This window comes from Tamandua tetradactyla, chromosome 21 (assembly GCF_023851605.1).
Source record: "Tamandua tetradactyla isolate mTamTet1 chromosome 21, mTamTet1.pri, whole genome shotgun sequence".
In the NCBI taxonomy this organism is placed as follows: Eukaryota; Metazoa; Chordata; class Mammalia; order Pilosa; family Myrmecophagidae; genus Tamandua; species Tamandua tetradactyla.
This window is the reverse complement of record NC_135347.1, coordinates 9235632-9250624: the sequence shown is the minus strand read 5'-3', so window position 1 is coordinate 9250624 and position 14993 is coordinate 9235632. Positions and strand designations below refer to the sequence as shown.

Genomic DNA, 14993 nt, shown 5'->3' with positions numbered 1-14993 from the left:
GATGGCTAGGAAATAAATGCATATAAGGCAGGTCCTGTATTTTCGATGTGCGGTGACAGAGAGTGTATAGACTATTGCTGTTTCTTTAAAAATCTTTAAATTTATATTTTACGGTTTTTACCATTTAATCTTAAAATCCTGGTTTGTCCTCAGATCTTTCCTATATAACATGATTTTCTGTTTTGTTTTGTTTTTTATAAGTCCTCCCTACTTGTGGAAATTAAGTACAAATGATGGCAAGTAGACTATATTTGAGTCATTCCCAGCATAAAATGCATGATAGTTGCTATCTTTGTGCCCAATTCTTTTTCTTGTTTTCTTTCATTTCTCTGAACTCTAAAGGTCTTTAAGCAACTCTTTAGCAAGTTCTCATATCCCCTTTTAAAAAAGATACATGCTTCCAAGCAATTTATTGACTGTTTCTGGATAAAGTAGGAAAGGAAAGAATTAGAAACCTAGGATTTGGCATTTTCTGATTAGAACATTTTTCTGAGGTGTATAAGACATTATGGAGACAGGATATAGTTATGTGTTAGACAACAGTTCTTCTGTTGATAGGACTTTGGCACCAGTTTCTCTGATTGTAGTATAAAATGTCAGCTTAAAATTTCAACATAAGTTAAATGAGTAGAAATTACTTGGAGATAAAATGAAATTTACTGAAATAGTTAATACATTCTGGGAGAATTAGGCTTTCCCCATCTCCTGATAGTATACCCACACACACATTTCTTTTAAAGGTATTCAGAATTTTTAAAGTAATAATACAATGCTGTTTTCAAAGTAAATTTGGTTAAAATATTTCTTTAAATATCCCCAATATTTTGCATGTTACATCTCGTCTTTACTCTTTGTTGTGTGGTTGTTCTTTCTTGATGAAGTCATTAGAGGACAACAGTGAAACCATCAAAAATTCTATGATGGAGGAGCCAAACATCAATAAGGTACAAAATAGCATTCAACTAAAATTAGAAATTGCATTCTTTAAAAAATATATGTATATGTTTGGATTTTAGTCTTGGACTGGATTTAACAGTAGAATTAAAATATTATTCCCTCAAAATATCTTTTTTTTAATTTTACCAACATATTACAATCTTAAAAATTGTCTCTGTTTTGTTAAATAAGAGAATGCAGTTTTAAAAGAAGTTGAATGTATCCTGTTTTGGCTGCAGATTTTCCTGACTGAATACAACTGAAGCTCTTAATAAATATAATTACAAGCAATTGTGTTCCATTTCTGTCAGTATCATTTTTGAAGTTAAAATTCTCTCCTATGATATTAATTCCTTAAAATATAGCAAACACTATTATGTAACATTTATTTTAGTGATAGAAATAGCGTATGCCTTCTGCATGGTGAACACTCATAGGTGAAGTACATAAAAACAGAAGTATGCAAGATGAGAATTTGTACAATTATAAAATAACTCCTAAATGTTTTAAAATAGCACATTCAAATATGGCTTTATTAGATAGGGAAGAGATTTAACTCATGCTTTTTTATGTTTTATATAGTTCACTGATTTTAGACAGTTTCAGCAGTGATTTTTAGGATGTGAAACTTCTTCAGTGATTTTTTTTTTAAGGCTGCCTAATCCTACCTCTTATTCTTCCTCCAAAGGGATTTTCTAGTAAAATTGGAGAAATAATTCTATGCAACTAATTTTAAAAGATTGAGTTAATATCAAATTTATATCTTGACTAAAATTTTGGCAAAATAAATATGTGTGTCCCTTAAATTTGTAAATTTCCATTGGCCTTTGGGGGCTTTGAGTGAATGTGATTCAAACTTTTAATGAGTTAACAAGTTTACTTACCCGGGTAATCATTACTATTTCTCTATATAGTAAGTACTACATAGTAAGAGTACTCTTTATCCAAAGAGCTGTCTTTTGATGCTGTTTATAAAATATTAATAATCAGACTTGTATTTCAATAGTCATTTCTCTCCAAATTGCATCAGAATGCAGCCATTCTGTTTGGCTAACTCATAACCTTTTTAGTCTGAATTTTCAAAACCTCCTTCTACATTTTTTTTAACAGCTTTGTTAGGTATATTTGACTTAAAATAATGGCACATTTAAAAATTGTACAGTTTTATCAATTTTGGCATATGTATTCTCATGAAATCAAAACCACAGTTTACTTAATGTCTGTCCCCCCACCCCAAATTTTCTTGTTCCCTTTTTAACCCCCCCTCCTTTCTCCTCATCCCTGCTTTCTTCTGCCCCAAGTTACTACTGATTTGATTCCTGACACTATAGATTAGCTTGCGTTTTCTGACATTTTATATAAATGGAATCATACAGTGTGTCCTTTTCTTCTTCTTTCTTCCTCTGGTTGCTGCTGCTCCTCCTCCTCCTCCTTCTCCTAATGTCATTTCACTTAGCATAATTCTGAGACTCTTCCGTCTTGTGTGTGTCAGTAGTTCATTCCTTTTTATTGCTGAGAACTTATATAGATATATCACAATTTGTTTAACCATTCACCTGCTGATGTACCTTTGAAGTGTTTCTTTGGGGCTATTTGAAATAGAACTGCTTTTGTATATTCATATACAAGTCTTTGTATGAACATGCTTTCATTTCTCTTGTGTAAGTGCCTAGGAGTGGAATGGCTGGATCAAGTGGTAGGTGTATATTTAACTTTTAGAGAAACTTCAGCTGTTTTGTAAGGTGGTTGTACCATTTTATAGTCTCACTGACTGTATGAAATTTGATCTACTCTACATTCTCACCAACAGCTTGGTTTGGTTTTTCTTTTGGTTGTTCTTACAGGAGTGGGATGGTAGGTCATTATAATTTTAATTTGCATTAAGTATCTTATGTACTTATTAGCCATTTATAAATCTTTATTAGTAAAATGCTCAAATCTTGAGCCTATTTTTGTTAGGTTGCTCATCTATTCTTTTATATGTACACTGTATACAGGTTTATAATTATTAGGTGTGATTTTCAAATATTTTCCCTGAGTCCACAGTTCATCTTTTCAATCTTTTTTTTTTTTTTTAGATTTTACAGTGGGGATTTTTTTAGTTTATGCATTTACAGTTCAAAGTCCATGAAGATGTCCAAATTAAGGTACCAAACAGGATAATACCTTCTCTGAAGGCTGCCAGCATCTGGGACACCTCTGTCATATGGGAAAGCACATGGCCAGTGTCTGCTCTCTTGGGTTTCATCACTTTCAGCTTCTGGCTTCAGTGGCTTCCTCTTTTCAGTCTGTAACAATGTCTTTTGAAGTGCAGAAGTTCTTAAGATTGATGAGGTTCAGTGTTCAAATTTGCTATGTTTCTGGATTTCTAACAGCCTAACCTAATTTCACAAAGATTTTTCTCCTATGTTTTGTTTCTAAATATTTTATAATTTTAGGTTTTACATTGAGGTTACCAGTCTATTTTGAAATTTTTTTTATATTTTGCAAAGTATGGATTAAAGTACATATTCATTTTCTATATTTCTTTTTTGCATCTTGATACAGTTATTCCAGTACTATTTGCTGAAAAGATGCCTTGTCCTCCATTAAATTGTCATTAACTACTTTGTTAATTCATATCAATTGACATATATATGAAGGTGTATTTCTGGACTCTGTTTTGGTCCATTGATCTATTTGCTGTCTTTTTGCTAATTCCATGCTGTCTTGATTTCTATACCTGTATAACAAATCTTGAAGTCAGTTAGAGTAAGACCTTCATAGTCATCCTTGTTTTTTCAAAGTTGTTTTAGCATTTCCTGATTCTTTGCATTTCCATATGATTTTTTAGAATCAGGTTGTCAATTTCTACCCCTCTAAAAAGTATACTGAACTTTTGATTGGAATTGTATTGAGCCTCTAGGGCTATTCGGGGAGAATAGACAGTAGTTAGTCTTATGATCCCTCCACACAATGTATCTCTCCATTTATTTAGATCTTCTTTAATTTCTTTCAGGAGTGTTTTGTGTGTCTCAGTGTACAGATCTTGCACATCTTTTGTCATATTTATCCCTAAGTATTTTTTTTTTTGCATGGGCAGGCACTGAGAATTGAACCTGGATCTCCAGTATGGCAGGTGGAAATTCTGCCACTGAGCCACTATCGCACTGCCCAGTATTTCACATTTTGATGCCATTGTAAATGGTATTTTCTAATTTCAGTGTTTAAATTGCTTCCTGTTTACATATAGAATTAAAATTGACTTTTGTGTATTTTTTCTTTTTTTCAAGTTAAAAAAAAAAAACTTTTATTATAAACAATGAGCAGCCATACCAATATTCTTGACATACAGACATTCTTGTCATGGTTACAGTCAATGGCTCACAATATCATCATATAGTTGTATGTTCATCACCATGATCATTTTTTTGACTATTTGCATCTCTCTAGCAAAAGAAAGAAAAAAGAAAAAATTCATACATGCCATACACCTTACCACTCCCTTTCATTGACAACTAGTATTTCAATCTACTCAATTTATTTTCACCTTTGTTCCCCTATTATTTGTTTATTTTTTTATCCATATTTTTTAACTAATCTGTCCATACCATAAATAAAGGAGTAGCAGACACAAGTTTCACAGTCACAGTTACATTGTGAAAACTGTATCATTATACAGTCATCTTCAAGAATCATGGCTACTGGAACACAGCTCTACAGTTTCAGGCACTTCCATCTAGCCACTCTAATACACCATAAACTAAAAAGGGGATATTTTTATAATGCGTAAGAATAACCTCCAGGATAACCACTAGACTCTGTTTTAAATCTCTCAGCCATTGACACTTTATTTTGTCTCATTTCTTTCGTACCCCTTTTGGTTGAGAAGATTTTCTCAATCCCTTGATACTGAGTCCCAGCTCATTCTAGGATTCTGTTCCACATTGCCAGGGAGGTTTATGCCCCTGGAAGTCATGTCCCATGTAGAGAGGGGGAGGGCAGTGACTTCACTTGCCATGTTGGCTGAGAGAGAGAAAGGCCACATCTGAGCAACAAAAGAGGTTCTTCTAGAGGTGACTTTAGACCTGGTGTGAGGTAGGCTTAGCCTATCCTTTGCGGGGATAAGTTTCATAGGAACAAACAAACCCTAACAGTGAGGATTCAGTCTATTTATTTGGTTGTCCCCACTGCTTGCGAGAATATCAGGAATTCTCCAAATGGGGAAGTTGAATTTTCCCCCTTTGTCCCCATTCCCCCAAGGGGACATTGCAAATACTTCTTTATTCACTGTTCAAATCACTCTGGGATTTATTGGGGCATCTCACTAATGTAGACAAACCTACAAAATCTCATGCCCTATCCAAGGTTCCGTGTACATATGGTGTTCAATTAATTGTCCATATAAGTTAAATTAGGAAAGACACTAGTGAAAATACAAATTTTGCACCATATAAACATTTTGTGCTTTAGTCTCACACAGAAGTTTTAAAATATGAATGACCATCTGTTTTCAACACACTGTAATACTGACATTCCTTTGTTCTTCCTAATGCAAAGACATTTTTTAATTTGTACATTTAATCACTGTCATTGTATACTCGAGGCATTCCTAGATTATACTATCTCAGTCTTTGACTTTTGTATATTAATCATTTATCCTGAAGTCTTCCTAAACTCAGTTTTTAGTCCTTATAACTTTTTTTGTAAATTCCGTAGATTTTTTTTTTAATATAGGTGATCACATTCTGTGAACATAAAGACAGTTTTACTTCTTCAGTCCCAATCTGGATATTTCTGTTTTATTTTCTTGTCATACTGTATTGAGTAGAATTTACAATAGAGTGTTGAAAGCAGACATTCTTGTCTTATTCCTGATCTTGGAAGAAAGCATTTGGATTTGCACCATTAAGTGTGGTGTTAGCTGTAGATCTGTTGTAGAAGCCCTTTATAATGTTGCAAATAATTTCTTTCTATTTCTAGTTTGTTGAGTTTTTAAACAGTAATAGATAACAGATGCTGTGCTTTGTCAAGTGCTGTTTTTTTTTTAACTGTTTTTTAATATACTTTTTGAATGCCAAATCAATCTTGCATTCTTTAGATAATCTCTCTTTTGGTCACAATGTGTTATCCTCTTTATTTATTGTTAGCTTTTATTTGTTAAAATTTTTTTTTAGATTTTTGCATCTGTATTTGTGAGAATATTGGTTTGTAGTTTTCTTAAAATGTTTTTGTCTGTTTTGTTATAAAACTAATGCTAGCCTCATGGTTAAGAATTCTTTCTTCCTTTTTAATTTTTTGGAAGATTTTATGTAGAATTAGTATTATTTCTTCCTTAAGTTTTGTTAGAATTCACCAGTGAAATCATCTGGGCTTGGACTTTTTTAACTACAAATTCAATTTGTTTAGCAGATAAAAGGATATTGATACTTTCTGTTTTTAATTGAGTGTGTTTTGGTATAGGTCATATCTTGAGGAATTTTTCATTTAGATTGTCAGATATATTGGCATAAAGTTATTCATAGTAATCCCTTATTGTTTTAATATCTGTAAAATTTGTGGTGATGTCACTACAAATTCCTCTGTACGATTTTGAAAAACAAATTATTTCTTCCTTAAACTTATTGTTTTGGGTATTGATGTTATTTTATAACCACTTGACTACTTCCCATTTCTTTGCAAGTATGCCTTTGATATTGTTAGAAGTTGTTAGATCTCTCTTCAGGTTTATTATTTCACTGGAGTAGTGCTAAAGTACTCCATGTATACAGCTTTACATTGTAGAAGATATTAGTAACTGAAAATCATTGAGATCTAGGTTTTCAATTTAGCTTTTCTGTAGATCTGCTTGTGACCTTGGTCTCATTCCTACCATTGAAGCCATATTTTCTAACATAGAAAATTTGAGTTGATAGTTTTAAACCTACTTCTGCTCTAATTTAAATAATAGTAGAATCCTAGAACTTAGTCTGTTAAATCTACCTCCCTTCTCCAACTCTTAAACTCTGCAGAACCCCACACACTATTCAGATCAGTTTCTGCGTAATCTCTTAAGATCCCTTCTAGAGCTAATATTCATAGTCTTTATTGTTCTTATATCTGGTCCAGTCAAATTTTACAAAGTATAACTTGAAACCTTATATTTACTAGATATTTAAGACCATTTTCATAATGATTTTTTACTATGATAACTATGGTTGCCTGGCTTTTAGCCAATTAAATTATGTGTAGCACATGCAAGTTCATTATCTTTTTTTGCCTGACCATATCATGTCCCTACTTCCTTTCCTTCGCAGTTTAATTTCTGTGATCCATCATAATGATCAACCCTTTGCAAGCATTCCCAACGCTTTTGCCCTGTTCTCCCTAGACCATAATTGCCTTAAAAAAATCTTAAAATATGTTTAAATCCAGTTCCCTGTCTGCTCTGTGTCTGTACCCAAGCAACTGAACATGGATATGGTAAAAGCACAGATTGTGGGAACTGGCCTTACTTAACATTTATAGATACAGATACAGATAGAGATCTCAAGGTCATCTAAAACCATCCTGCAGTCATAGTAAATTACGCTATAGTAAATTTGTTTTTTCACTTTTTTTCCATTTTCTCCACGTTTTCCTTTCCTCTCTGCAAACTTCCAATATTTACCCACAGATGCTGTCAAAATACATTCAAGGTAGAGTTTTTCTAATTGTACCATCAGATTTAACTTCTGTTCTATATACAGATATTTTGTTCTATCTCCTTTAACCCTGGGTTAGCTGTCACTCTTTTATATGAGGCCAAATCTTCCCCTTGTCCACTGAACCTATCTGCTCTTACTCATCCTAAGATTTTGCTTTGCAAGTTATCACCTCTCTCTTTATCCATAATAAATGTTTACCTCTTAGATTTTTCTCATCCGCATGAGTCAGTTGACTTTCACATCAGTCAAAGTAATTAGCAGACAATGAAATTCTTTTGTTTAAATCAAATCGCATTTAAATCAGGATATGTTTGGCATTTTTACATCCAGTAACTATGATATTTCTTTCTGTAGTGTTTTGGTTTGGTTATCTTATGTTTCTTCAAACTGTGCAGGTGAACAGTCATCTTAATTGCTGTTTTAAAAAATACTGCTGACCTTGGTCCCCTTCTGTGGATAGACAGTGAACAAACTATTGTTGATATTTTCATCTAAATTTTGCCGGAGTAAGTTTTCTGGATAACAATTTCAGTTTCACAATATCTGCATTTCACAAGGAGTTGTAGGATATTTTATAGTAGTTTATTTTAAAAGTTGAGAGGTTAGGGAGGATAAAATTAAATTAAGCAATAACTTATATTAAGCAACTTTTCAAACCATTAAATAAGTGCTTCCTCTGCTTTACCTCTGTTTTAGTATACGTTGATTTTATGTAGTACTCTTTTCTGAGGTCAAAGGTATTTACCCCTTCTCTCAAGTTAAGCAGGTCAATTATATTCTAAAGTTCACTGAATTATGATTTATTTGACTACTAAAATGATTTATAATTTGGCAAGTTACTATGCCTTATAGTGTTTTTTGTTTCACTTCTGTAAATATAAAGCCATTTTAGATCAGGGGTTGGTAAACTACAGCCAACTGGCCAAATATGGCCATGAGCTAAAAATGGTCTTTATGTTTTTAAAGTCTTGTTAAAAAAAGGCAGATGTGTCACTGACCATATGTGGTCTGCAAAACCTAAAAATATTTAATTCTTGACCCTTTACTATTTGACTTGTTAATATTTATGATATATAATACTTAGAACATGGTAAATAAAAACTTCCTTTAAGAATAACATCTTGTTCCTTTAAAGGCACTTCATTATAACTTGTCAGAATGACCAATTAATGCAGTTGTATGTTATATCAACTTCCTTTTTATGTGTGAAAAAGCCGGATTTTTAAAAGCTTAAAATCTATCCCTTATGCAATCATCTTATTAGGAGGAATAAATTAGCATGAAACTGAAATACCTCAAGTTTCTTAAAATAATTTATGCAAATATTAACTAATAGATTACCATATTATTTTTTCGATTGCTAGCATTGCTATATTTTAATATTTGTTTCCTTCCTTTTAGATAGAAGCAGATTTGGGATATCCTGGAGGTAAAGCAAGAATTATCCATAAGGAATCAGATATCATTACTGCCTTTGCTGTTAATAAAGTAAGTACATAGATATTTTTCTTTTCTTTTTCTTTTCTTAGATTATTAAGTATCTATAGTATCTCTAGAGAAACAGAACCAATAGGAGAAGTCTTTAAATATGAGATTTATAAAGGTGTCTTATGCAACTGTGGGAATACAAGAGTCCAAAATCTGTAGGGCAGGCTGTGAAGCTGGCTTCTCTGATGAAGGGTCTGGATGAACTCCATAGGAAAGGCTTCCTGCCTGCAGAAACAGTGAAAGAGTCTCTCTTCCTTAAAAGTCTTCAACTGATTGGATTGTCTTGTTGTGGGAGACAGGCCTGAGTTGATCAAACTTGTAATCAGCCACAGATACAATCAACTGCCTGATGATTTAATTAACCAGCGTTCCAGTTTATCCGCCAACCAAGAAATTTTCCTTGCAGCAACGGTCAGGCCAGTGCTTGCCTGACCAGACAACTGGGCATAATCACTTGGCCAAGTTGACACCAGAAACTAATCATCACAGAAAAGGACTCTTGTATTATCAACTATACAAAGCTACTTCCCACTCCTCCAATTGCAATCTGAATACTCTTTTGTTTTATAAAATATAGTACTATAGTACTTAATAATATAATTCATTATTGTAGTCATTACTATATAAATTTAGATATATAGGAGATAAAGTATTTGTCTATGTAATAGCTTTTAGAATTTATATGATATATTATAGCAGTTAACCCAAAGGAAATTTTTTCTATTTTCTTCTTAGAAATCACTTATGTTGAAAGTGATTTTAATGTTTGATAAAATTAAGAGTTTGTATGTGGCTCATGGAAAGTCTCCCTCTTTGAGTTAAAGCTCTAATAGCTGCCCAACTAGTCTTTGTATTCCTTAGTCTTCTTTTTAACATCCTCTTTAGATATGTTTATAAGCTACTCACAGAAGAGGTGTCCTTAGGTATAGTGATCCAAGTTTGAAACTAATCTTAATCATTTTCCTCTTCTTACTCCCCTGATTGCCTTATTGTAAAACTTCTAGTCACTTTCTAGAAACTTCTAATCGCTGTTTCCTTTCCATCAATTTAAAATATATATTTTATGGAGATTGGGAAGCTCTTTCCTCAAGGCAATCTATATATTTCTATTTTACAAATTATTTTTTGAATATTTATTTTTAATTAAAATTTCTATATAATGTGATCTTTTACAGATTTCACTTTCTTAGATGTAAATTCTTGGCAGTAGCTATTCAGTACTCCTTTCACCAGTTCTGTTTTACTGTGCATTATCTGTCTTTTCTTCCATTTCACCCAAGACAGTTCTTTTGCTATTATGTCCTATCTCCCTATTTTGTTTCCCCTCATATGCATCCCTAAACAATGGTAAGTTGTGTTCAGGACAAAAAAGTTTGGAATTAGGTCCATAGCTAGGTGTTTCTCATAATAATCGTACCAAGAGGACATGGTTCTTTTTCTAGAGGCTCTCAATACAAAATTTTTGTCTGTTTTATAGTACCTGACCTGACCCTTCCCCACCCAAAGAAAATATAATTTTAAACATTTTATGCTGTTAAACTCTTTTTTATGTATATAAATAACTATTAATAAATAGGCTATCCACATATATGAAGTCTGGTATTCACTGTGTATGAATATGCTTATAAATTTTTGTTTTTCCATATTTTTTTATTTCAAGACTTAAAGCTAAGAAGTTGCCCATTTTGCTTTAGAATGAAATTTTTTTAATGCCAATGCAGTTGAACAACTTCTCATTTGTTTAATTATGAATCTGTGTCAGAGAGTTTGAAGGGAGCTACATTTAAGCTAATAAGTTAGTTCCGCAGTTTCATACCTGATGTCAGAGGGCACAAGACCTCTGGATCAGAGACAAAAGATAGTTTTTTACTGAAAACAATAGCAAAAGCCAGAGTGTCAGCATTTTTTTACTGGCTGCCTGAGCTCCAGTTCCCACAGAATGATAGAAAGAGGACTACGTGATACTTGTACACACAGTGGATTGCAATACAGAAGAGGAGCACTGAGCTTAGGGAACCCAAATATTTTCTAATGGAGAGTAAGCAGGCCTGCCTTTTGCTCCAGAGGGAGACACTATCATTCATCCAAGGCTGTAAGTAAACTTGCCCTTCAACTCTGGAGGGAGAAACTATTGCTATACAAATATACTTAAAATGATATTTTGGAATAAAGGGCAATCAGTGACTCACAAGAAATAGAGAGACCTATGAAGAAGTGCCTTCCATTGGTCTGTTATATCTTTTTTCATCGTTAAGTCAGATGTATTATTTTTTTAATTCATTTCTATTAGCATTTTGCATAATAAAAATGTATTTAATCCTGTCTTCTCTTTGCTTTCAGTATCTTCTCAACGTTTTTTTGCAGATACACAATTTTAAGACATAGATGCTGAATATTTTATGCCAATTTTCTGACCAGTTTATATTTATGATTTCTTCTGGCATTATACCCCACCCCCATTCTTTTTGTACCCCTCCACCTGTTTTTCTGTGACCCTTTTCCATTTCTGTTTTTCTTGCTTAAGGTTAAAGGAGTTTAGTAGAAAGTTTTATTTTTATAATTAACCATTATTTCTTTAGTTTGGAATTTCATAGCTCTCTTACTTTTTCAAAACTTCCTTCCAGGGCACCTTTCTTTTCTCAGTATCTCCCTTCATACTTCTCAGTTGTGCAAACCGTAGGGAGAATATGGCATTCCAGCAAACTAGGGAGACAGTGTTGGGAGAAGAAATAAAGTGGTCCACTTATAGTTCCCTTTCTATAATAAAATAAATAAAAGGCCATTTTTAGTTGCCTTTCTTTTGAATGCTTAGAGTATAAGCATACATCCAACCTCAGGTTTACTACTATTACACTAAAAATTTAATTGATATATATTTTGTGCTTTATAATTTAAAAATGCATATGGTTTATTTTTCAGGCAAATAGAAACTGCATAGCAATTGCTTCTAGCCATGACATTCAAGAACTGGATGTTTCTGGAATTCTCGCTACACAGATGTATACTTGGGTGGATGATGATATAGAAATGGAAACCAAAGGGTACCCTTATACTTTGTTTCTATTCAGTAGCTTTGCAATGCTAATGGCTATATTTACTCAACTATAACTTTCAAAAGACTTTCTTTAAATACCACTACATTGTAAGTAAAATAGAGACTGATATGTACAAAAGAGTAAAGTGGTGGCAGGAGTTTTAAGAAGGTAATTAAGGGTTAAAAGGGAATAAGTGAAGTGTTCTGAAATCATTTGAGTATGAAGTCATTTTTTTTGAGTTAGGAGTAAGAATTAAAGAAAATTAATGTAAAGGGAGATAAATGAGACAAAATAAAGTTTCAGTGGCTGAGAGATTTCAAACAGAGTCTGGAGGTTATTGTGGAGGTTATTCTTATGCATTATATAGATATCCCTTTTTAGTTTATGGTATATTGAAATGGCTAGAGGGAAGTACCTGAAACTGTAGACCTGTGTTCCAGTAGCCTTGATTCTTGAAGAAGATTGTATAACTATGTAGCTTTTACAATGTGACCATGTGATTGTGAAATCCTTGTGTCTGATACTTCTTTTATCCAGGGTATGGACAGATGAGTAAAAAAATAAAGATAATAAATAATGGCAGGGGAGGATAAAAGGTAAAAAATCGGGTAGATTGAAATGCTAGTGGTTAATTAGAGGTTGGGGTAAAGGGTATGGGAATGTATGAGTTTTTTTCTTTTTTCTTTTTAATTTCTTTTTGTGGAGTGATGCGAAAGTTCTAAAAATGGTCATGATGAATACACAACTATGTGGTGATGTGAGCCATTGATTGAACACCATATAAGGATTCTATGTGTGTGAAGATTTCTCATTGAAAATATTTTTTAAAAAAGATGAAAAGAGAATAAAGGGAAGTACAATGTCTCAAATGTTAAGAGCTTTTAGGTGTAAAAGAAGAAATAAAGATTTGATGGATTGTATTCGTTCTGGTTGACCTTCCTTTGTAGATCAGAAGATTTCTTGGTTATACATGCTCATGATGATTTAACAGCTGTTCAAGGTACAACACCTTATACACATAGCAATCCTGGTACTCCAATCAACTTGCCATGGCTTGGTAGTACACAGACTGGCAGAGGAGCATCTGTGGTATGTACAGTTGTATTTAGGTTTGTGTATATATGTCTTAACTTTCCCTCCCACTTAATGCCAAAATGGTATTTACAACATTTTTAGAAATGCCTTACATATTGGAAATAGTTAATTTTGATTAAGAAGGATATGTTTTCACTTGAAAAAGAAAGTTATTTTTAAAACTTATTTGTATAAAAATCAAAGAGGTATGTTTAAATAGTAATTATTTGAAACTGAATGGTCTAGATAAAAACTATGGCCTGTGGGTCAAATCTAGCCTTTCCTTTAGTGCTTAACCATTCAAATTGCTGAGAGAATACCACCCTGATTTTGCACATGTGTCTTGTTTTGGACATGGGTGGGTGGCCCTTGGAATTCCCCATTTAAGAGAATGGATTTGTGCCCTCTTCCCTAGAAATTGTGTCCTTACTGTCCCTGGTTCTGCCCTATGTCCTACACCCACTAGTTCCTTGCCCCAGGTAGGACTGTTGACTGCCCTCTGTAAGAGAGCTCTGTGCGCTACCTTCTGCGTACTCGCAAGTTCTGGGCGTCATTCAGGGCAATGCTAGACATACTGAGCCAGACATACATGTTCCCAGAGTGGAAACAAGGGTTACTCTGCTCACTCTGGAATCAGAGCCACATTGGTAGCATTAGACCAGTTCTGTGCCGAATCTGTGAGGGATGGAAGAGGTACATTCCAGGTCCCAAGAGATCTTTCATTTTTTTAATAGCCTTTTTCTTGATTGAGCATTCACCCTGTTACAGTAATCCTTTAACTATTTTCTGGAGCTTTGAGGAAGATGTTTCTACCAGTTATTGCTGGTTGTCCAAAGCTTCAGTGGGAGGATAGAGCCCTGAAGCTTCTCACTCCACCACTTGATTAGAGCAGAGCCTCACAGCTTATTTTATGTGTTGATTTTGTTCCCTACAACTTTTTAAATTTTATTTATTAGTTCTAGTAGCATTTTTGTGGATTCTTTGAAATTTTCTGTATATTGGATCATGTGATTTGCAAATAGAGTTTTATGTCTTTTCCAATTTGAAAACCTTTTTTTTCCTTTTCTTGTTTTGATGCTGTGTTGCATAGCAGTGGTTATTGCAGACCACCTTGTCTTGTTCCTGATTTTAGAGGGAAAGCTAAAGCTTTAATCATTGAGTATTTCAGCTGAGGGTTTTCATACGCCCTTTATTATTTTGAGGAAGTTCCCTTCTAGTCCTAGTTTTCTGAGTGTTTTTATTGAGAAAGGATGGTGTATTTTCACTGCCTTTCTGTACCAGTTAAGATGACCATGTGGTTTTTTCCTTCCATTCTATTGACAGTTGACATATCCTTGGACTGAATCTCATATTGGTCATGGAATGTAATCACTTTAATGTGCTGTTGACTTTAGTTTGCTGGCATTTTGTTAAGCTGTATGTATAGTGTTTAGACATTAAGGGTGTTGTAATATACAGGGGTAAATTACTCTTTTTAAAATGTATCGTTTGTAATGTCACTCCCATGCTTAAAACTTTTAGGTATCCTAATACAACTGTAAAGAATCTGGTCCATAAGACCTCCAAGGCGCTACATGATCTCACCCTTGCCTACTTATGTGGATTCATTCACTCTTCATTCTGCACCTGATTTTCATTGTTCTGATTGCACTGGCTCTCTTTCTGCCTATTGAAACATCAAATTTGTTCCTGTGTTAGAACCTTTGCCTGGTCTTTGTTTAAGATGCTTTTTCTCTCCTTTTTTACTGTTCAGATATCAACTCACATTCCCAGAAATTTCTCTGGCCTCCCTAGC

General features: G+C 33.4%; 1 protein-coding gene across 9 annotated transcripts in view; it reads left to right on the top strand.

The window, feature by feature from the left end:
- The window catches only part of DMXL1 (Dmx like 1), a 232644-nt gene that overhangs the window by 168911 nt on the left and 48740 nt on the right, over nt 1-14993 (top strand). For 6 of the 9 annotated variants that reach the window (XM_077138867.1, XM_077138865.1, XM_077138869.1 and 3 more), the window contains 4 exons: nt 882-944; nt 9003-9089; nt 12009-12130; nt 13072-13213. In XM_077138867.1, coding sequence (XP_076994982.1) covers nt 882-944; nt 9003-9089; nt 12009-12130; nt 13072-13213 — 414 coding nt within the window. Of the gene's footprint in view, nt 1-881; nt 945-7996; nt 8946-9002; nt 9090-12008; nt 12131-13071; nt 13214-14993 lie in introns of those variants that run through there. The other 3 variants (XM_077138868.1, XM_077138866.1, XM_077138874.1) reach the window with 2 other exon arrangements.